Source organism: Podarcis gaigeae, assembly GCF_964106915.1.
Source record: "Podarcis gaigeae genome assembly, chromosome: 8".
NCBI classification, from domain to species: domain Eukaryota; kingdom Metazoa; phylum Chordata; class Lepidosauria; order Squamata; family Lacertidae; genus Podarcis; species Podarcis gaigeae.
In genome coordinates, this window is record NC_139684.1 from 86,785,911 (window position 1) to 86,810,266 (window position 24,356).

A 24,356-nucleotide genomic window follows, 5' to 3' on the forward strand; every position below is an offset into this window, starting at 1 on the left:
TTAATTTTTAAAGATGGAGAAGGCAGATTACTGGGTGTGCAATTAACAAGAGGGATAGAAAATATAATAGCTGTAGGACTTTGTGCACCGAATGGAAATAAAACACAGTATTTTAAATCAGTTGAGGAAAAATTGTTAGAACATATCAATGAAGAGATTATTCTAATGGGTTATCTTAATGGGGCCACCTCACTGGAATTAGATAGAACAGAAAGAGGGGGGAAATCAAAAGAAGCGAGACTTCCACAATCCTTCTTCCAAATGGCAGAAGATTTAAATTTAAAAGGCACATGGAGACATAAATACCCAAATGAAAAACAATTCATGCATCACTCAGAGGCAAAACAATCGGCAGGAAGAATTGATGGGATCTGGGTTACAAACAATTTAACCTTGGAAATTAGAAAGGTAGAAATACAACCTAAATCAGTATCAGATCACAACCCAATCATGTTAGAGTTGAGAAGTGCTAGAGTCCTGTCTAGTCAAGTTGTGTGGGATCAATTCCAATCTGTTACCTCTGAGGGTATGGACAGGCTGCTTGGACGAGTGAAACCAGCCACCTGTCTCCTTGATCCTTGCCCATCCTGAGGGCCCCGCTCCTGCCACTCACCACCTGGCCCAGGGCGGGGCCTGACAGGCTCATAAGGACTGCTGTTGCTGCCCAGGAGGATTCCCCTGTGTGAGTGCCTGAGGGTCCCGCTCCTGTCACTCACCACCTGGCCCAGGGTGGGGCCTGACAGGCCTCATAAGGATGGTTGCTGCTACTGCTGCTGCTGTCCAGGAGGACTCAGAGGGGCGCAGAGTTCTTTTTAAAATGTTTTAAAATTTTCTTTTTTCCTTTTGAATTTTTTGTACGTGGGGGAGTGGGGCTGGGATGGATGTTTGATTGGGGCTTGGGGATTTGTTTGATTTTGATGTATTTGTAATTTTTACAGTTTTTTGTTTGTATTCTTTTTGTTTGTTTTTTAAGGTTTTATTTTGTTCTTAAGGGGAGGGTTCAGGGCTGCCGGGGAGTGGGTCCCAGTCAACAAAATGGCTGGGGCATGTTCCACAGGAGGGGATGCACTGGGACAACTGATCTCAGTGATCACGGGTAGGAGGAGGAGTTACGCTAAGACCAGACCATGTCATTACAGAGGAGGCGGGTTTAGTCATTGTCTGAGGACTATCCCTGCCTCCGGGTCTGGTCCTGGCCAGACGGATACTAAAATCAGCAAGGGATACCCACCTGACCTGAAGGTGCTGCTGGTGACTGGTGATTGAGAGCAGCTGCTGAGACCACATAACACCTTTTCCCTCTAGATATTTTTGTGGAAGTAAACTAAATAATAAAAATCAAAAAGCTTAGTTTATTTCCGCAATATAATATTTCTAGTTGATTACTTCTCGTTTCAGGGATTGGATTGCGCAATGCACCCATGGCATTCCAGCGATTGATTAATTCTCTGATCCATGATATGATTGATTTTTGTTGTGCCTACTTAGACGAATTGGCTATCATTTCGAATTTCTGGGGGGAGCATCTTAGGCACGTGCAGAGTGTTTTGTCACGGTTACAGGAAGCCAACCTGGCGGTGAAGATCTCCAAGTGTCAGTTTGCTCAAGGAGAGGTGATCTATTTGGGGTTCAGGGCGGGGTCTGGAAATATCAAATCCCTGGAGGCCAAGGTCCAGTGTGTACAGGAATGGCCTTCCCCTCAGACAAAAAGGGATGTGCAGTCCTTCATTGGACTAGTGAATTATTATCGAAGGTTTATTAACCATTTTGCAACCCTTGCCACCCCTTTGATGAAAGAAATCTCTGCCTGTTAAGGTGACCTGACACTGAGGAGTGTCAGTGTGCTTTTGATATGCTAAAACAGGCATTAGTGAGCTCAACAGTGATGCTTGCACCCACCACAGCAGCTCATATACTTGTGGCCAAGGGATGGAAAGATCACGAGGCTCCAAAAATAATAGATTGGCAAATCAAATTACAGGAATTGGTGGAGATGGCTTAACTGACTAGTAAACTCAGAGGAAACTCAAAGCAAAAATTTGGCGGAAAAATGGGATGGTTATAGAAGATATGTTCAAAAATATAATAATAGTTTTGACTCCGTGCTAGCATTCAAGTGATAAAGGAACTAAAAGGAGGTGGACAACAATTAAGGATCTATTATGTTTTCAGAATGTATTAGAAAAATTATATAGAAAGGTTTATTGGTTTGTGTACATTCAAATGTAAGATAAAATATATGCAAAGGGACTTGACAGGAAGTCAAAGTTGAAGAAAAGATTTTGGAAGATAAAAGGGGGAAAATATTTATTTTGTGTGCGGGTGTGAGTGTGTGGGTGTCTGCACATATGTGTGTTGTTGTATGCAATGTTTGGGAGGAAATAAGACTGTAAATAACAAATAACTAACTAAATATCGATGTATGTAATTATTATTTCTTAATTATATTTAGTGGTAGTATGGCTGTATTGTTTTGTGTAACATAAAATCATTCAATAAAAATTAAATTAAAAACAAACAAACAGTGATGCTTGCACCAAACCAGCATTACTACCATTTGTAGTACAGACAGACGCTAGCCAGATCGGGTTGGAGGATGTCCTTCTTCAACAAGATGAGGAAGGAGCCTGGCATCCAGTTGTGTATTTGAGCAAAAAATTGCTACCACATGAGCAGAAACATTCCACTGTTGAAAAGGAATGTCTTGCTTTGGTTTGGGCTTTGGTCAAACTCCGTCCCTACTTGTGGGGGGATAATTTCAAAGTCCAAACTGATCAATCACCCTTGTGCTGATTAGAAAGAGTGAAACACACTAACCAGAATGGGGGGGGGGGGGGCTTCGCTCTTCCAGATTTAAGAATATATTATGACGCCTCATGCCTATGCTGGATTAAAGAGTGGATGTAATTAGTTAACACAGATATACTGGATATTGAGGGCTGGAATAATAGGTATGGATGGCATGCTTATCTTGTCTATAACAAGGTTAAGATAAAGGGTTTCTAAATCACATAATTAGGAGTTCATTATGTAAATTGTGCGTAAAATATCAAACTCTATTAGAACCCATAATTCTGTGGTGGACCTCACCTTTGGAGGCATTCTCAGTTAAAAAAAAATGTGGGGGAAAACTGGGCTACATATTATCAATTATAATATTAATTATGCCTACGTACCTACAGGACCGCCTCCTGGTATGTCCCACAGAGGAACTTACGGTCTTCAAATAAAAACATCCTGAAGGTCCCGGGCCACAGTGAGGTTAGGCTGGCCTCAGCTAGAGCCAGGGCTTTTTCGGCTGTGGCCCCGATCTGGTGGAACGCTCTGTCACAAGAGACTAGGGCCCTGCGGGACTTGACATCTTTCCACAGGGCCTGCAAGACAGAGCTGTCCCACCAGGCCTTTGGTCAGGGCGCAGCCTGACCCCCTCCTTTGGCAATCTTTACAGAACTTTAGCTTATGGTTGCCATCAATTTGATTTTAATTAATTTTTATAATGTTTTTAGAATGTTGCACTATTTTATTGTTGTTAGCCGCCCTGAGCCCGGCTTCGGCTGAGGAGGGCGGGATATAAATTAAATTTATTATTATTATTATAAAAGAAGAACATGGCAAATTGAAATTGAAAACTTTTGAGGAAATCAAACAGACTGGTTACAATACTACCAATTAAACATCTTTAATTTGGATAAGAAAAGTGGCTTTGCAAAAGAATCTAAATTACAGAAAGAACTATAACAAAACACAAAGAAATTACTATCCAAAAACAGAGCCATTTCTATTAGGTATAGTTACACCGGACATCCCCTCTGATAAGAAAAAAAGTGCTTTTATACGCTACAGCTACTACCAGAATACTAATAGCTAGAAACTGGAAAGGGGAAATTGTTCCTGGCAAAACAAGCTGTGAATTTATAGAACTGGCTAAAATGACAGCAGCTATTAGATTCCAATCAAATCAGAAATTGAGAAAAGACTGGAAATGCGTAGAAGAATATATGACAAAACATTGTTCCAAAACACAACTATTGATACGTATTGACTGAAGTTTGTAAAGTCAAGTAAAAAATAAGAAAAGATGACTTATGGGGAATAAGGAAATACTATGTATAGCACAATTTAAAAGTAATGAAAAACAAAAGAAGCCGTGCTGGGCTGGAGGGAGGTCACAGTGGTAGAAACAAGGGAAATATAAGTTCACAGATAGACATATATATATATCTATCTACAAAATCTCGCTAAATTTCTCGCCAAGCAACTTCAGCCCTATGCAGAATCCATCTCTTCACACGTACCAAACTCCTTCCAGTTCATAGAAACAATAAAGAAGCAAAACCTACATCCTAATGACCTACTTGTGAGCTTCGATGTTGTATCTCTCTTCACACAAGTGCCCATTAATGAAGCCTTGACAGCTATTCAAAACAAATACAATCCCCCCGAATACATCTTGGACCTGACCAACCACTGCCTAACCAACACGTACTTCATCCACAATGGACAAAGATACAAACAGATAGAAGGAGCACCTATGGGATCACCCCTCTCACCGGTCATCGCAAACCTGTACATGGAACACTTTGAAACCAATGCTTTAGACAAGTCAGAACACAAACCCAAACTTTGGCTCAGATATGTTGACGACACCTTTGTAATTTGGCCACACGGGAAGGAAAAACTGGATAGCTTCCTCACACATCTCAACAACTTACACCCCAAAATACAATTCACTATGGAAATAGAAGCCAACAACCAACTTCCCTTCCTTGACGTCCTAATCTACAAAAAACCTGATGGCTCCCTAGGACACACTATCTACCAGAAAAAAACACACACCAACCGCTACTTACATGCACAATCACACCACCACCCTGCACAAATAAACTCCGTAGCCAAGACTCTCATCTCCAGAACCAAACGCCTGGCTGACAAAGACCACTTGACAACTGAGTTACAGAATCTCTCAAATGTGTTAATTGCCAATGGATACCAGCAAAACAGGATTACGAAGCTAATCCAAAAGGAAACACCCCCCAAAAACCAAGACACAGAAGAAAACAATGGCATGGCCCTCCTTCCTTATATCAAGGGCACTACAGATAAAATTAGCAAAATCCTCCATAAACACAATATCAAAACAGCCTTTTGCACCAACCAAAAAATAGCCAATATCCTCAGAAACCCCAAGGATAAAATCCAGTTGGAAAACCAAGGGATCTATGAAATACCCTGCAAAGTCTGCCCAGCCACGTACATTGGACAAACAAACAGACGAATAAATGCACGTATCGCAGAACACAAGAATGCCGTCAAAAAAGAAGAAAAAACTTCCTCTCTTTTCCAACACATGAAAGAAACAGGACACGAAATTAATTTTGCAGATTCCAAATTGCTCTTTAACACGGAACATCACCACAAGAGAATAATCATGGAAGCCATCGAGATAGAGAAACACCCTCACAACATGAACAAGCGTGACGACACATCCCGCTTGCCAGACATCTGGAAATTAGCCCTCCCCACAAAAACTGACACCAGATCCAGAGGCACACAGAACGCCAACACCAATCAACCACACCAGACCCAAACCCAGACCCTCTCCACAGATGAATTACTGACACCATCCAGTAGCCAGTCCATGGTGGCACCTCCGGATGCTGCACCCCCCTGCAATCCCTACACAGATCTGGCTGACACAAGCCACAAAACCACAGCTCGCCCCTATACACGAAGCCAAGCCAAAGCACAACTAAGTGCAATACAGCCATCTTCTCAGGAAAACCCTTCACAAAGTTCAAGAGGTCAAGACACAAAGACTTTAGCAACTAATCCACACCTAATGACCCACCTAAGTGGTACTCAGGATATCACTCAAGAAATCACTCAAGGTATCTCTCAAGTAATTAAGGAACAAAAGAAGAAAAGGCACACTAGCCTGGGAACTTCCTCTCTGCCCAGAACATTGGAGGCTAGACACCACACCCCCTCTACAGTATTTATAGGAACTCAAACATTGAGATCCCGCTCTGTTCCAGTAACAAGAAGCCGAAAGCACCAGCCTGAAGATGACGAGTGAGACCTCGTCGAAACGTCGCCTAGACACCCCAACTTTTACACGGGAAGACACCAGAGGACACCAAAACCTGCATATATATATACTGCAGATGATTTGGAATGTACTGTACAGAACGGGAGAATGTGTAACAATGTAATTTTGCAGAAATAATAATTAATCAAAAAAACCATAGTGAAAATAAACAAAAGCTGCATTATATTAGGGACAATTGCTTTTTTTAAAAGGTCTGCATGCAAATGTGTATACAGTATTAGGAGAAATTCACAATGAAATGTTGGTGACACTTTATTGTTTATTATTGCAAACTGATGTGGAAAACTGAAATTGAAAAGATTTGCCCCTCCCTATGTGGATATGGCTAATTCTGAGCAGTCTCCCAAAATTCTAGAGTGCGGGGGGGGGGGAGAGCTGGGGGTTAAAACCAGTTTCAAACTGCATTTCGACGCGTAGCATAAACGGGAGCCCAATGCTACCCTCTATCTGTCTCTGCTGCAGAAAAAGTGATCCGAGAGATCGACGATGTGATCGGGAGGGACCGCGTGCCGGCGGTGGAGAAGCGGGCCCAAATGCCATACACGGATGCGGTGATCCACGAGATCCAGAGGTTTAGTGATGTCATCCCCACCAACCTGCCCCACGCCCTGACCCGGACGGTGCAGCTCAGGGGCTACACGCTGCCTAAGGTGAGCCATCTTGGGATTTTTGACTACGTGCTATTTAATATAGCTTCCCACAGAAGCAATTAAGGAGTTGGCCAAAGGCCAAGAAGACTGAGCAGGGGGAGGTATTCTGCCTAGAGATATGGTACCTTGGATACAACTCTGCTATTGGTCGAGGTCTCCACATAGGCATGATGACTCATGAGAGAGCTAGTGTGGTGTAGTGGTTCAGAGCGGTGGACTCGTAATCTGGTGAACTGGGTTTGATTCCCCGCTCCTCCACATGCAGCTGCTGGGTGACCTTGGGCCAGTCACACTTCTCTGAAGTCTCAGCCCCACTCACCTCACAGAGTGTTTGTTGTGGGGGAGGAAGGGAAAGGAGAATGTTAGCCGCTTTGAGACTCCTTAAAGGGAGTGAAAGGCGGGATATCAAATCCAAACTCTTCTTCTTCTCTTCTTCTGCTCTGGTCAGACCTCACCTGGAGTACTGTGTCCAGTTCTGGGCACCACAGTTCAAGAAGGACACTGACAAACTGGAACGTGTCCAGAGGAGGGCAACCAAAATGGTCAAAGGCCTGGAAACGATGCCTTATGAGGAACGGCTAAGGGAGCTGGGCATGTTTAGCCTGGAGAAGAGGAGGTTAAGGGGTGATATGATAGCCATGTTCAAATATATAAAAGGATGTCACATAGAGGAGGGAGAAAGGTTGTTTTCTGCTGCTCCAGAGAAGCGGACACGGAGCAATGGTTCCAAACTACAAGAAAGAAGATTCCACCTAAACATTAGGAAGAACTTCCTGACAGTAAGAGCTGTTTGACAGTGGAATTTGCTGCCCAGGAGTGTGGTGGAGTCTCCTTCTTTGGAGGTCTTTAAGCAGAGGCTTGACAACCATATGTCAGGAGTGCTCTGATGGTGTTTCCTGCTTGGCAGGGGGTTGGACTCGAGGGCCCTTGTGGTCTCTTCCAACTCTATGATTCTATGATTCTTCTTCATGACTGTTATGGTTCTGGACAGTTAAGAGTTAACACTCCAGGAGCGTTCTTATTTACTGGGTGCACTGCCCACATGACACGGGCATTTTCCTTTGATCTGTGCTGTCTGGGGGCTGCTGAGAGCAGTCCGTCTGAGAAAGTGAGCAAGGTAGTTTATTTTGTTAGAGACAGAAAGCTGCAATCATGCAGCTAGATTCCGTAGGTTTTTCTTTTCTGTTTTTGTATGCTTCTAAATAAAGAGTGATGGGACATGGGTGGCGCTGTGGTCTAAACCACTGAGCCTCTTAGTCTTGCCGATCAGAAGGTTGGCGGTTCAAATCCCCGCGGCGGGGTGAGCTCCCGTTGCTCGATCCCTGCTCCTGCCAACCTAGCAGTTCGAAAGCACATCAAAGTGCAAGTAGATAAAGAGGTACCGCTCCGGCGGGAAGGTAAACAGCGTTTCAGTGCGCTGCTCTGGTTCACCAGAAGCGGCTTAGTCATACTGGCCGGGAAGCTGTACGCCGGCTCCCTCGGCTAATACAGCGAGATGAGCACCGCAACCCCAGCGTTGGTCACGACTGGACCTAATGGTCAGGGGTCCCTTTACCTTTACTTTGAGTCAAGTCAAGTCAAGTACTTTATTACGGTCATAGACCAGCATAGACAAAACATATACATAAATAGCATAACAGTATGAATCCAGGTGAATAATTATTAAATAAATAGGAGCTAGAACCAAACGTAGATTTAAACATATACATAGAATACTTAATTGAGGATAGATAATGGGTGAATAAAAATTTATAAGAAAGATTAAAAGATCAGTTAACACAGCTATATGGGGTGGGCTTCAGAAGTGCAGATCTAATAATATGGGCCTTCAGTTTAGGATTGAATTGTAGCATAGATCATTCTTCGTCAAATATCTATCATGGCAGCGCAATATCTGGTGACTGAATATGTGACTTCTGGGCTCTCTTCCGGTGAACCAGACCAAGTTTTATTGCGGCAAAAGCCAGTGACACTGAACACCACAAGATCAAGCAAAAAGAAATCAACAACAACATCAGAAAAAAAAGATTACACAAGGGAACTTCGCAGTGTGCCATTCAACAGAAGAAATTTACGCTTCCTGACCCATCTAATTATAGACCAATTAGTCTTCTGAATGTGATCTGCAAACTTTATACAAAACATCTATGCCTAAAATTATGTGAATGGTTAGATCATAATGATTTACTAGAAATTGAACAAGCAGGGTTTACATCTGGACGTTCCACCATTGATCACTGCTTAGTGTTAGATTATTTTGTCTATAAGTATGTGAAACCTTTACTTTTAAGAGGCTTCCAGTTGCCTTCTGAGTTAAGGCTGTGGCAGATCCCGACCCATCTCTGTCCTTCCTTCTCTCACCTGCCTCTAGGGCACGGATGTCATTCCCTTGCTGACCTCTGTGCTGAAAGACCCCGAATGCTTCAGTGACCCCGAGAACTTCAACCCAGCCCACTTCTTGGACGAAGAGGGTCGCTTTAAGAAGAACGAAGCCTTCATGCCATTCTCCACAGGTACTGGGTTGAGGATGGCAGGAGGGAGGCATTCATAGGTTAAGTGGTGGGGGTACTTGGCCTGACCGAAATGCTATTTCATCCCTCAAATCTCCCTCTCATAATCTACAGTGGTACCTCGGGTTACATACGCTTCAGGTTACATACACTTCAGGTTACAGACTCCGCTAACCTAGAAATAGTGCTTCAGGTTAAGAACTTTGCTTCAGGATGAGAACAGAAATCGTGCTCCGGCGGTGCAGCGGCAGCAGGAGGCCCCATTAGCTAAAGTGGTGCTTCGGGTTAAGAACAGTTTCAGGTTAAGAACGGACCTCCAGAACTAATTAAGTATTTAACCTGAGGTACCACTGTATTTCCATAAAATTTTTGTTCCAAGTCTCTTGAATGAACACGTTTTTAATTGTGAAAACTCTCCACACCCCAATACAGTATTTTGATCCTGGTGCAAGTAGTAGCTTGGGGGGGGGGGGTTGTTGCAACCACACCAGGGAGTTTTTCATCTGCCCCCCACCCCTCATTATCCAGCTGCTGCTGCCCCTCCCCATGCCACAGAGCCTAGTTTCCAGCCAATATCCCACATACAATCACCCCTCAGGTGGCAGAAAAGTTGAACTGATTCTCAACTGGCTAAACTCCAGCCTCTTTCACAGCATGCAAAAGTCTCTTGCTCTGTTGACTTGTGTGCAGAGGCATGGCTGTTTTTTAGAATGCTTAAGTTGCCTTGTGACTCAATAAGATAGCCTAAAAAATTCTTATTAAATAAATAAAAGTAACACCTAGAAAGATTTTGATTGATTGATTGTTTGGACTCAGTCTGGCCCTTATGTTTCCCTCCCCTTATGGTTTTGATCTATGGGCTATTATTAAAATGTGGCTGCATTTTAAATTGTATTTTTAACCTGTATTTTAATTTTTTTCCCCTTCCCCTATTATGTTTTTATTGTAATTTTATTGGTGTTAGCCGCCTTGAGCCCAGCTCTGGCCCGGGAGGGCGGGGTATAAATAAATTATTATTATTATTATTTATGGGAGGTCAGGCCAGATTTAGAAAGATCAATAGACTCCCTTTACTGCTACCTTGGGTTTTCTTGGAGGTGGGGGCAGAAAGGGGACACTGCTGCTTTATCTGTGCTTCCTATCACTGGAGAGGCGACCAAAACAGTAGTGCCACAAATGAACCTGGAAGGAGACCACTCCACGTCTGTCTGTATTTTATACATCCATGGACCTTGCCACTTGCAGAAGAACGAACCAGATTCCCTCTAGTGGGCATCTGTGGGGTGACATAGTTGAAATGTAGCACCTTCTGCTTGTGGTTAACGCTTAGCTGGAATGAAATATTCAACGCAGCAATAGAGAAATTAAAATAATAATTTATTTGTCAGACAAATAAATGAGAGGCTCAGTGGTATATGGTTACCAAGCTCTGGCCTGGCCTCCTGCCATCCTGGCCAGCACTTATATTTCCTTAATCCAGCCCCCTTTGCTCCTCCTGTGGCTGCCTCTGTCCAATCAGCCTGGTTGAATATTCCTATTGGCTGTTTGCTAGAACCAATCACAAAAGATACACCCACTTCCTTCTGTCCTTATAAGGGAGACAAAGAGCTATATATAAATGACAAATAAGTAATAATATATCTTACATGGAATCTTAATTACCAGCTCACCTCTTGCCCTCCTTGCCCTATTGCCTTCTAAAACAAATGGTTAATCTTACATTTTTATCTTCAACAGATGTCAAGGATCTTGAGTTCACATCAACATTGAAAGATTTCCTTCTTTTGAAGGTTTCTAAACAAAAAGCCTGACAACTATATATCAGGAGTGCTCTATGGCGTCTCCTGTCTGGCAGGAGGCTGGGCTCATTTGCCCCTCTGGTCTCCTATTGCAATATGACTCTATGAAATAAGAATCTAGCATTTCTTAAATCCTTTGCATAATTACATTTAAGCCAATATATTTAATACATTATCATAGGTAGCCTTTTAAAAGGAATAAGGCCTTTGTAAAGTAAAAAGGAAGGAACTCAGTAAAAAACAGTTTTTAAAAAGAAGCCTCTTCAGTTTACACCCCCCCCCTTTCACCCTCCTTTCCAGCCTCAAAATAAAATAGAAAGAAGCTTCTTCTCCAGCCAAGCCAGTTGCCTTTTTTTCACTGCTCTTGGCCTTAGAAAATACAGCTCAAGGTTTAAGAGAGGCCCATGGTATCATTTTACTATTTGCCCATTCCTAATTGTGTTTTGCAATCTGCAAGGTCAGTTGTCTGTAATTCCCCCTTTTTTATGACTTTGAGAATTGTTTTTCTGCTATAAATCAGGGGCCCCCCTTGTCTTAGGAGGATAAACATTGCCAAGGTTTTCTCTGCCTGGCATGAAACATTTGAAAATCTTTTTAAGCTCATTTTTAAATACAAGCCTTGATAAAATATAGAAGCTCTGATAAAAAATGCAGGCTTATGACTAGATGCCTCATTAGGACAAAAAAAGAATGCGCATAGAAATGGCTTGCGCTTCGAAGCATTTTGTCACTTCAGACGCGGAACTCTTTTGACCTTTGTTGACCAGAGATAAAAAAAATCAAAATTGATCTTGTCTTGCATAAGGCTGCCTCTTATCTCTTTCTGTTTATCTTCCCCGATAGAAGCTGTGTGCCTTTAATGGCAGCATTAAAAGCAGAGGGACTTTTCCTGACGCGATGGGAAGGGGAGCTTTTAGCTGCTTAGTTTTTTGCTGCCCCCCCCCCCCGAACTGGCAGGACACAAGGCCTCAATCTTTGCATATGGCAAAGAACTGGGAAGAGCTTGCTTGCAGAATTACAGTGGTACCTCGGGTTACATACGCTTCAGGTTACACACTCCGCTAACCCAGAAATAGTGCTTCAGGTCAAGAACTTCAGGATGAGAACAGAAATCGTGCTCCGGCGGCACGGCAGCAGCGGGAGGCCCCATTAGCTAAAGTGGTGCTTCAGGTTAAGAACAGTTTCAGGTTAAGTACGGACCTCCGGAACGAATTAAGTACTTAACCCGAGGTACCACTGTAGAGGGATAACTTCTGCACCATTGGAAGACCAAAATTTTAATAAGGAATGGGAAAAATTTACAACTTATCTTAAAAGACCATTGTAAACAGTTAAAATTGTTAGTAGGGTTAGAATATCACTTGTAGTTTAAGGCTGAATTCTGGGCATAATGGAACAGGCAAATGATTTGGAGTATCATAAAAGATTAATAATGGGACCCACAAAGGGGAGGATGGAAGTCCAGGAGATTCCTTGGAATCTCGTTTTAATTATTTATATATCTCTGTTATATATATATATATATATATATATATGCAGGTTTTGGTGTCCTCGGGTGTCTTCCCGTGTAAAAGTTGGGGTGTCTAGGCGACGTTTCGACGAGGTCTCACTCGTCATCTTCAGGCTGGTGCTTTCGGCTTCTTGTTACTGGGACAGAGCGGGATCTCAATGTTTGAGTTCCTATAAATACTGTAGAGGGGGTGTGGTGTCTAGCCTCAATCCCTACACAGATCTGGCTGACACAAGCCACAAAACCACAGCTCGCCCCTATACACGAAGCCAAGCCAAAGCACAACTAAGTGCAATACAGCCATCTTCTCAGGAAAACTCTTCACAAAGTTCAAGAGGTCAAGACACAAAGACTTTAGCAACTAATCCACACCTAATGACCCACCTAAGTGGTACTCAGGATATCACTCAAGAAATCACTCAAGGTATCTCTCAAGTAATTAAGGAACAAAAGAAGAAAAGGCACACTAGCCTGGGAACTTCCTCTCTGCCCAGAACATTGGAGGCTAGACACCACACCCCCTCTACAGTATTTATAGGAACTCAAACATTGAGATCCCGCTCTGTCCCAGTAACAAGAAGCCGAAAGCACCAGCCTGAAGATGACGAGTGAGACCTCGTCGAAACGTCGCCTAGACACCCCAACTTTTACACGGGAAGACACCCGAGGACACCAAAACCTGCATTCCTGTACCCGTGAAAATCTACGAAAGCATATATATATATATATATATATATATATGCGCTCTGGTCCACGGGGTCACAAAGAGTCGGACACGACTAAACGACTAAACCACCACAACATCATCATCTCTGTGAATTTTTAATTTGAAAAACCTGTGGCGTTTGCCTCCTAGGTGGGTCATAAGGAAAGGGTTAAATGAGTGTGATGTGATTGACCAGAGAGAAACTGATAGGAGGAGTTAGAGTGAGAGTGAAGCTGTGCGGAAGTCAGTTGAGGGTTGGGAGTTAAAGAAGGAAGAGGGAGGTTAAGTCTGTAGGTTGGTGGAGTTGTGTTGTGAGTGAGTGAGAGGTTGTTAGGTGGAGTCAGATAGATAGTTGGAATAAGCAGTTTGAACGCATATACGATATACGATATCTTTATTGTCATTGTCCCATGCAGAACAATGAAATTGAAAAACTACATAAAAACTACATAAAACATTCAAAAACCCCTAAAAACTCTGAAACCCCATTTTAAAATACACTATACTATAGAGACCCTTTATGCTGCATTCAGAACCACAATTGCATTTGGGTAGAAACTGTTTCTCAGGTGGCTAGTCCTGGTCTTTATAACCCTATACCTTCTTCCAGAAGGCAGAAGCTGAAAGAGATCATTTTTGGGGTGCGCACTATCCTGCGCTATCTCTGCAGCTTTCTTATGGCCCCTGGAAGCATAATTTGATCTAAAGTGGGAAGAGTGCACCCAGTTATTCTCTCCGCAGTCTTTACAACCCTGGATAGCATTGTTTTTCCCCTGGCCGTGCAGCTCCCAAACCACACACACAGACCACAGACAGTTAAGGAACTAAGATTAAGAAACTGCCAAGTAAAATTAACTGAAACCATAAGCTTGCCCATGCCTATAAATAAACTTGATTATTTGTTAATGTTAACAACTGTCTGGACTTCGTGAGTACTCAAGGGAAATGGGTTGGTGGCAGCGAAGAAAGCAATCACAGTGGTGGCACAGGGTCAACAGACCGTCGAACGTCCGGGGGCCCTGTGTGATTGCCACAAAACCAAAGAACAATTTGTAAAAAAAATAATAATTTTGTACCATCAAACACCAGACTAAAGCCATAAAGTGCTGCTTGATTCTCTCCGCAGGGAAAAGGATCTGTGCCGGGGAAAGCCTAGCGCGCATGGAGCTCTTTGTCTTCCTGACTTCCATCCTGCAACATTTCACGCTCAAGTCCCCCAACAACCCTGAGGACATCGACCTCACAGCCACAGCAAACGGTTTTGCAAACATCCCACCCGCCTACCAGCTCTGCACCGTTCCGCGCTGAGGAACGATTGGTTGAGAAGTGGGGCAGGGAAAGGGGCAACAAATTTAATTGGATGGGGTTTTTTGGGGGGGACACTAAACATTACGGGTGGTGCCTGGGAGGTAGTGACCAATGTGCTATAATCCATGGAATGGAGCCATACAAATGAGGCTTCCAGACTTTTGGAATGGAAGTTTCAAGGTCTAAGTCAAGCAACCTGGCTTGCTTTTTCTTTATCTGAAAGTGGTCAATAATGCTACTCAGAAACCAGGTTGGTTTCACCTGTGGTCTCTTGATTTTTTGTCTAATTAAAAGGGGAGCTAGTTTCTGCACCGGGTGCAGGAAGGAATGTGATAGAATAATTGGTTAATTGAAACTGTATTTATTTATTATACCATAGATATGCCTGCCAACCAAACCTATTATCACAACCTTCTAAATCCAACAAATCTGTTTTCTAACAACATCCATTCCTTCAACCAACAGAGGCAAGACGCTTCATAATATAATTTCAAGTCTGGCAAGGCAAAGCCCCCTCTTTAACATCTGTTAACAATTTGAATTGGATTCTTGGTTTCTTCCCCTGCCAGATAAATCTTGAAATTATTTTTTGCCATTCCTTAAATATCACTGTCCCCTTGGTTATTGGAATTGACTGAAACAAAAATAACATTTTTGGTAGCACGTTCATTTTGATAACAGATATCCTTCCCCACAGAGATAGTTTCATCCTTCTCCATACTTCCAGATCTCTCAGTTCCGTTCCACATCATTGTATAATTATTTTGAAATCAATCTATAGTCTTTGATGTTAACCAAATTCCTAAATATTTAACTTTTTAAACTGCTTTATACCAATCTGCTGTTGCAACATATCCACCAAATTTTGTTTCATATTTTTAACTAACATTTTAGTTTTCTTTCTATTTAATTTAAAACCTGCTACTTGTCTGAATTGTTCTATTTCTTCTAATACTTCAGCATTGGATAATGGTTCATCTATTGTTAGTACCAAGTCATCTGCAAAGGCTTGAACAACTTTCTTATTTCTACGCCCCATTCACTGCGCACACTCTGTGTCAGTGAAGTAGCTCAAGACGCTAAACATTACTGGTGATACCTGGGAGGTAGTGGCCAGTGTGCTATAATCCATGGAATGAAGCCACACAGATGAGACTTCTGGACTTTTGAAATGGAAGTTTCAAGGTCTAAGTCAAGCCCCCTGGCACCCCTCAGCAAGCAAGACCATGTGGTGCTGGGGCTGAGGAAGAGGTGTGGTTGTCCAGAACACCTGGAAGGGACCCTGTGCGGGGGGGGGGGGAGATGACAAAACCAAAATTACAGGACATCCCAGAGGTGGACGGTACCCTGTGGCTCAGGTCTTTCTGATGATGCCTGCTTTGCTGACCATATTTCAGATCACATCAGACCATCTTCTCCCTAAATGGTTAGGGTAGCTCTCCCAAAACCAGAGTGTCTCTGCAAATGTAGTAAACGGGAACCTGATACTTTGCAGCATTCTTGTGATTTTGGCATTTATGCCAGAAGACAATTATTAGAGGCCTTACAACTCAACAGGCTCAATTCTATGCTACCAACGGTTCTCGACCTGCTCTCGGACAGGAACGATCAAATTACTTTAATAGTGGCTGAATTTCTGAGTGCTGTCCATGTAGAAAGACTGGGCCATTTAGTGGTTCTTAATTGATCGGTGATGTGGTAGTGTTGTATTGTGTTATATATGTAAATTGATTTTCTCTGGAGTTAAAGATCTGACCGGGACAAACCTTGTTACGTTGAGCTCGTGTTTTGCACAATTTGTATACGGTGTCTCTGTTTGATAATGCGTGGTTTGCTATGCCTAATAAAGGATATAATGTAGTCACCGCTGGCTGTTGTGGAGAGGAAGAAATGAGACCTGGACTGCTGTTTCTCTGCCTCTGCCACACAATATTAGAACTCTGGGAAAGTCCAGGAGACCTGGGCAAGCAGGTTAATTCAGGACAGGCATGAGAATGTCCTTCTCATACCAGGCCATGAGGAGCTGGAGTCAAAACACAGGACAGCAATAAAAGAAAAACTAAGTGAAGTTAACTCTCTATTCAAGAAACCAAAACAGCACAGGCCTAGTGATCGCAGCAACTCTTCCCAGTAGGTCCAGAGGGAGGAAAACTGGAGGGGGAGCTCCATCTGTTGAAGACCCTCAACCAGCAGCTAGAGGGACAGGCCAGGTGAGTGAGCAGCAGCCTGAGAAGGGCATGGCGGGCTCATTTTGCTGCTCCTACTGCAGCATCTGACCTATCCTTGGGGTGCCTTGGACTCGGAGCTAAAGGACAGCCAAGCACAGGTCACAGAGAGCATCCAGAGGGAGAAGAACCTGGAGTGGGAGCAGTGCCTGCAGGAGACTGTCCGGAGTTAGAACCAGACTATTTTGGAGCTAGAAAAGGCTGAGTGTGAGGCTAGGGAAGCCTCTGTTCCAATTCTTAATTGCCTAGCCAATAATTTCCTGGATTTATTAGCAAATTCTTTTGCCTTAAGTTTTTATTTTCCATTCTACTTCTTGATTCATAATCGAGAATTTTCTAAGACTGGGGATTTCTAAGCAAAGTAATAGTTCTATCAACAATGGGAGAGCGATTCTCCAAGGGCATAAAGGCTATTTATGAGAAACAACAAGCCAGTCTGATAATTAATAGCGGGAAAACAGAATATATTCCCACAGAAAAAGGCACAAGACAAGGCTGCCCACTCTCTCCCCTAATATTCAGATTAATTTTGGAAATACTCAACTCGGAACTGAGAAAGAAAGAATAAATTAAAGGGATTACGACAGGAAAAGAGGTTTTCAAGCTGAAAGCCTTTGCAGACAACATAAATTTAACAGTGGAAGATCTGGAGTTGAGTATCCCTAAAGCATTGGAAAAGATAACAGAATTTGGCAAGGTCTCTGGTTTTAAGCTAAACAGAACAAAGACCAAATTCATGGTTAAAAATATTCGGGATCAGGAGAAAAAGATATTGTTATGGGATTAGGGGAGCTACTCGTGCGTAAGCGTTTAAGCCCTCCAGGCTCTGCAAATCAGTTTCTAAACTCTCCCAGTCCGCGGAGCCATGGGTGCATGGCTACCTCAATTGCTGGCAGTATCCGTCAGTGGGCGCTTCCGGAATTTACGCCAACATAAGAGTTCCTTAACGGAAACTCTCCGTCTGGATTCTCTGCGTGACAGTTTCCTGCGCGGAGTAGGCGTCCCCAGCGGAGGTCCTGAGCCCTCCCCGCTGTTCTCACTGGAAGCATCTTGGAGCCATCCCTCCGCCTGAGTTTCTGCAGGAACTCTCCCTCTCCCCCTGCTGGTTCCTTCCTCAGCATCTGAGGGTCTCTTAGCCTCCTTGAGCCCTTCCACCACCTGACTCTCCGATGGCAGTTCCCTGACAGATATTGTAGGAAAAATTGGGTTTACAGATAGTGAAAAATGCGAAATATCTGCGAACTGAAATAACAAAGAACATTAATCTTTTCAGTGATAATTATAAAAAAAAACTTGGAAAGAAATTTAAAAACATTTAAAGATTTGGACCAGGTTAAAGTTGTCATTTTGGGGAAGAATCTCAGTAATTAAAATGAGTGTACTCCCCAAAATGCTTTTTCTCTTCCAAATGATCCTGATCATAAAGTTAAATGCTTTGAGGAATGGAGTAAAGACTTGATAAGGTATATCTGGCAAGTTAGGAAACCGCACATAAAATACAAATTGCTGACCCCACTCAAAAGCCCTACCTAAAGGGGGACCACTGGATGAGGAACGGGATGGGCCAGTTTCTAGTCGGACCCAAAATAGAGACAACCTAGTTAATGGAGACGTAGAGAATGTGTTTCCCCTCAGAGCATTGCCCATACCCCCACAGCCAGAGCAGGAGACCCACCGCGTATGGTTTTCACCCATCAGCCTTTCATCACCTCGGACCTAATGAATTGGTCAGATAAAATGCCTTCCCTCCGAGATGAGCCTGATAAATGCCACCGACAGGTAGCTACTATTTTCTCCACCCACAACCTGACATGGGCAGACGTACACATGTTACTGGGGGACCTTTTCAACGAAGCTGAAAAGAGGGAGATATTAGTAAAAGTGGGGAGGCTTTGGGTTGACCCAACTACCAAGCAGACCAACCCACTTCCATGGCCCCACTGACAACCCAAACCCTTGTCAACGACCCTGCCTGGGACTATAATACCACTGATGGCATGTGGGGCTTAAAGATATTCAAGAAGGCTATCCTAGACGGCTTACAAGCTGCAGGACAGCGGACTGTAAATTGGACTAAAGTCCAAGCCGTTGTACAAGCACCCGACGAACACCCCTCTGACTATTACACGTGATAGTTCTGCAATCAAAACGTGGGGTGGAATAGACCCAGAGAGCCCACAACACGAAGTTATTGTTAAAGGGTTTTTTAAGGATCAAGCCACAGCCGATATACGAAAGGCGTTAAACGCACACCTTGGCTATGATGGAAAAACAATAAACGAGATCCTCTCCATTGCAAAATTCGTCTTTAATTCAAGGGATGAACAGAAAAGGAAGGACCAAAAAACAGAGCTCCCACGAGTGCTAGCCTACGCCACCTGGGGTCCCCCCTTGCAGGGAAAAGCAAAAAAGGAAGGGGGTATGAACAGCCAGATAGGCGCACCTGTTTCCATTGCGATGAGATGGGAGATATAAAAAGATATTGCCCCCTATTGACTGGCCTCCAGGAGTCCGGAACCAGGAGAGCAGACTATAGAGACCCAAAGACCTTGAGACCGGAATACAGAGAGCCCAAGTTCAGGGTCCTATGTATGAACCCTCTCAAGTGCAAACCCAGATGGCACCTCCTCCTCCCATACCACGACCCAGGAATCCACCTAATAGTAATAATCCTTTCAGCCACCCAAATCGCTCTGCAAACTCTTCCCATGAGATGGTGATGGAAGAATACAGTGATTACTGACAATCAGAAGCAGATCCCGCCTTTTTTCCTTTTCTCTGTCCAATCTTACAGCTATCTTCCTCTGATCCTTCTGCACCATGCAGATAGATGGACAATCCCATGACTGCCTGCTCAATACAGGAGCCATATATTCTACCCTTACCAATAGTCACTTGGCCCCAGGAGAAGGAACTAGGACTGTAATGGGACTAGATGGAATCCCCCGAATTTGCCCCCCTCCAAGCCCGCCAAAGTGTCAGTCGGACCTTTGTCAGTTAAACACACTTTCTTGCTGATGTCTAGCCCTGTCAATCTCTTAGGAAGGGATCTGCTTTGCAAGTTAAATGCCACCATCCAATGTGGCCAGGAGGGAATTTACCTACATATGCCCAATGAGTCAATTTTCAACTTTCAAGGGGTCTTACAAGAGGCTGATAATAAGAATTAAAAAAGGTGATGGGGATAACTTTTACTAAAAAACCGGAGGCATTTCTATTAATTATTTTAGATAAAGAGATCCCAAAAAATCTAAGAGAGGTATTCTTGTATGCAACCGCAGCGTCTCGTATACTTGTGGCCAAGGGATGGAAAGATCACGAGGCTCCAAAAATAACAGATTGGCAAATCAAATTACAGGAATTGGTGGAGACGGCTCAACTGACTAGTAAACTCAGAGGAAACTCAAAGCAAAAATTTGCGGAAAAAATGGGATGGTTATAGAAGATATGTTCAAAAATACAATAATAGTTTTGAGTCCGTGCTAGCATTCGAGTGATAAAGGAACTAAAAGGAGGTGGACAACAATTAAGGATCGATTATGTTTTTGTTTTCAGAATGTATTAGAAAAATTATATAGAAAGGTTTATTGTTTTGTGTACATTCAAATGTAAGATAAAATATATGCAAAGGGACTTGACAGGAAGTCAAAGTTGAAGAAAAGATTTTGGAAGATAAAAGGGGGGAAAATACTTTCATTATTATCATTTTGTGTGCAGGTGGGTGTGGGTGGGTGTCTGCACATATGTGTGCTGTTGTATGCAATGTTTGGGAGGAAATAAGACTGTAAATAACAAATAACAAATTAAATATTGATGTATGTAATTTTTATTTCTTAATTATATTTAGTGGTAGCATGGCTGTATTGTTTTTTGTAACATAAAATCATTCAATAAAAATGATTTTTTAAAAAAGATAACAAGAACCTCGACCTCCCCCTTGAACTCCTGAATGGGGTCCCCCCTTGGCTATGGGGAACCAAATCCACATCAGTTGGACTTCTGAAGTCTGCAACTCCAGTAAAGGTAAATTAAAGGAAGGATTTGCCCTTTCCCTGCACCAGACAGTATCCGCTACCAAAAGAAGCAATAGAGGGACTCACCCCAATGATTGAGTTCTTAAGAATGGGATTTCTAGTTCCTTGCGCCTCTCCGTGCAACACCCCCCTACTCCCTGTCCGTAAGATCCACACAAATCCCGTAAAATGGTGCTTAGTTCAGGACCTAAGGCTTGTAAACTCCTTTGTTATTCCCCGACATGCCATAGTGACTAACCCTCACCACTTCCTGAGCACAATTCCGGAGGGAACTGTAGTTTATTCAGTCATTGACTTGTGCTCCGTCTTCTTCAGTATCCCTGTGGATGCAGAAAGTCAATTCCTTTTTGCCTTTGCTTGGCAAACCGGCCAGTTAACATGGACACGACTCCCTCAGGGATACGTAGAATCCCCAGTGATTTTTTCCATCATACTGCACCAGGACCTATTGGATGTCACTCTTCCAGGAGGCTCCACCCTCCTTTTATACGTTGATGATATCTTACTATGTGGGCGGGACTTGGAATCTTGTAAATCAGACACCATAGCTCTCCTCACAATACTGGCGTTCAAAGGACATAAGGTGTCCCCAAAGAAAATACAATGTTGCCAGAAAGAAGTAAAATACCTCGGCCATATCTTGGAGGAAGGGACCCGTGCCCTCTCCACCGACAGGATAGAAGCTATAACAAAACTACCCCTTCCAAAGACAAAAAGACAACTTAGAGGCTTCATCGGGATGAGTGGGTTCTGTTGCGCCTGGATTCCCCAGTATGGAGAATTCACCCATCCCCTCACTGCCATGACCCATGTCAGCGCCCCAGAACAACTCGAATGGTCTGCAGAGGCACTTGAAGCTTTTGAATCCATCAAGCGAGAATTAAGATCCTCACCTGCCCTTGGACTCCCTGACTACTGGCTGCCCTTCTCCCTGTTTGTACATGAAAATAAAGGGGTAGCTTCAGATGTCCTCACACAGCCCTTCCAAGGAAGAAACTGTTGGGATCCACAGGATGCTGTGTAAGTGAGCCTGCAGGCTTCAGTTTGCAACAGGCTGATGCAATACTCTCTGTGGAAGTGCTGGGTCAGAATGATTCAGCAGTAATGTGATTGGCTGTCACCGGTTTAAAAGTAAAGCCTGTTCAATAGTAGTGGTGGTGGAGTAGTGTAGATGAGTGTGGCGTCTTCTTTTGCCTCAAGGTGCAGGTACTCTGTCTGATTATATGAACTGCTTCTGTAGATATTTGTATATATATATATTTAGGTAAAGGTAAAGGTACCCCTGCCCGTACGGGCCAGTCTTGACAGACTCTGGGGTTGGTGCGCCCATCTCACTCAAGAGGCCAGGGGCCAGCGCTGTCCGGAGACACTTCCGGGTCACGTGGCCAGCGTGACAAAGCTGCATCTGGCGAGCCAGCGCAGCACATGGAAACGCCGTTTACCTTCCCGCCAGTAAGCAGTCCCTATTTATCTACTTGCACCCGGGGGTCCTTTCGAACTGCTAGGTTGGCAGGCGCTGGGACCGAGCAGCGGGAGCGCACCCCACCACGGGGATTCAAACCGCCGACCTTTCGATCGGCAAGTCCTAGGCACTGAGGCTTTTACCCACAGCGCCACCCGCGTCCCTCTATATATATATTTAGCTCACATTAAACAATACTGCACTAAAGAACCTGGGACTCTGAGCATTCTGCTAAAAGTGCCACGAGGAATTCGCGACAGAAACAGACCTGTTACCTACTATAGCCTCCAACTAGATACCACTGCCATGGGAAACGTGGGGTGCCTCAGAGCAGTGGCAGCAGCAGCGTTACTTTTGGAAAAGGCACAAGAGACTGTGTTAGGGCATGACCTGATTATAAATGTCCCTCATGCTGTAGCCACCCTCCTTAACCTACAGGGGTGCCAATGTTTTACTATACAAAGACTAAATAGGTATGAGGCCATCCTCCTCAGCCCTTCAAATGTAACAATCAAAAGGGTGAATTCCCTTAACCCCGCAACTCTCCTACCCCTCCCTGATGACAGCTCACCACATCATGATTGCTCCCAAGTAGTTCGTCACGCTGAGAAACCACGGGAAGACCTAGATTACCTCCCCTTGGAGCACCCAGACCTCATTATATATACAGATGGGAGCTCAAAGATAGTGGGAGGAGAGCGTAAGAGTGGCTACACAGTCATGACTGCCACTGACATCCTAGAAGCTCGCCCCATCCATGCCAAATATAGCGCACAGGCAGCTGAACTAATTGCACTCATCCGAGCCTGTAAACTGGGGGCAGGACAAAGAATTACAATCTATACAGACTCAAGGTATTGTTTCCGACTGGTTCATGCTACAGGGCAGATTTGGCTCCAAAGGGGTTTCCTGACAGCTGCAGGTACCCAGATTGCCCATGCGCCCTTAGTCGAACGCCTGATGAACTCTATACATCTCCCCGAGGCCATAGCCATAGTGCACTGCAAAGCCCACACCAAAGGAAAGGACCCAATCTCGGTCAGAAACCGCTGTGCCGATCATATAGCACAGGAAGCAGCCCTACAGCCCCTATCACCAGATAACGAATTCCAAGGAGCTCAAATTCCTTCAGATGTTGATTTTGAACAAATGTATAAGACAGCAACCGTAGAGGAGCTAGAGGGTTGGAAAGAGCAAGGTGCCTCTTTGCAAGATGGCATCTGGTACCTGCCTGATAAGAGACTCCTAATGCCTAAACTTTGGGTACCAAAACACCTCAGAATCTTACACCAGTGTACCCACTGGGGAAGGGACAAACTCGTGGATACCGTTCAACGCTGCTGGACCAGGGCTAACCCTCACTGCAAAGGCAGCAGTAAAGACTAAACCTGTACACCTGTGGTCTCTTGATTTTTTGCCTAATTAAAAGGGGAGTTAGTGGGTGCAGGAAGGAATGTGATAGTTTCAATTAACCAATTGCCCTATTTAATTTGATCAAATGTCTTGTAAGCAGCCAGTGAGGAGGAGTGATAGTTTGCAGCGTTTGGCTTCTATGTTTTTCAAAATAAAACTAAGAAAAGATATTGTGAACAGCTTTTTATTTCCACACCCCATTCTCTGTGTTGATGAAGACATTCACAGTAACAGAAAACCCAATAGAAAGCACATTGAAAACACTGGAATGAATGAATTTGACAAGATATCCGATTTTAAATTGAATAAGAACAAAACAAAACTTAGTGAAAAGTAACTACTCGTAATCTAGCAAAGTTCATATGGCAAGACAAAAAACCCAGAATTAAGTATGAACTACTGACGGAGATAAAGGACAGTGTTGACATTTCCATTCCACCTTAAGGAACAGACATGGGATTGAACGTGTTTGCATTAGGAGATGTCCAGAAGTAGAGGATCTTATTCATTGTATCTTGCACTGCCCCTTATATTAAGCAAGAGAATGATTTTTAGCACCTATAATGACAAGGTCCCCTGGCCAGAACCCCTCTGACATGATTTTATATCTCCTCGCAGACACTCTTTGCA

General features: G+C 43.7%; 1 protein-coding gene and 1 long non-coding RNA gene across 2 annotated transcripts in view; one reads left to right on the top strand and one right to left on the bottom strand.

Annotated features, from left to right (window-relative positions):
• LOC310851506 (cytochrome P450 2G1-like) overlaps window positions 1-15,514 on the top strand; it is a 30,261-nt gene extending 14,747 nt beyond the window's left edge. Inside the window, exons 7-9 of the mRNA XM_083754007.1 lie at window positions 6,572-6,759; window positions 9,131-9,272; window positions 14,411-15,514. Of these exons, the coding sequence (XP_083610133.1) occupies window positions 6,572-6,759; window positions 9,131-9,272; window positions 14,411-14,592 (512 nt within the window). The 3' untranslated portion in view covers window positions 14,593-15,514. The remainder of the gene's footprint in view (window positions 1-6,571; window positions 6,760-9,130; window positions 9,273-14,410) is intronic.
• LOC310851858 lies at window positions 15,173-20,734 on the bottom strand. Its single transcript, XR_014567888.1, has 2 exons — window positions 18,309-20,734; window positions 15,173-16,343 (listed from the first exon to the last, which is right to left on the bottom strand). It is a non-coding gene; the product is annotated as an uncharacterized lncRNA (long non-coding RNA).
• Between the last annotated feature and the right edge of the window lie 3,622 nt (window positions 20,735-24,356).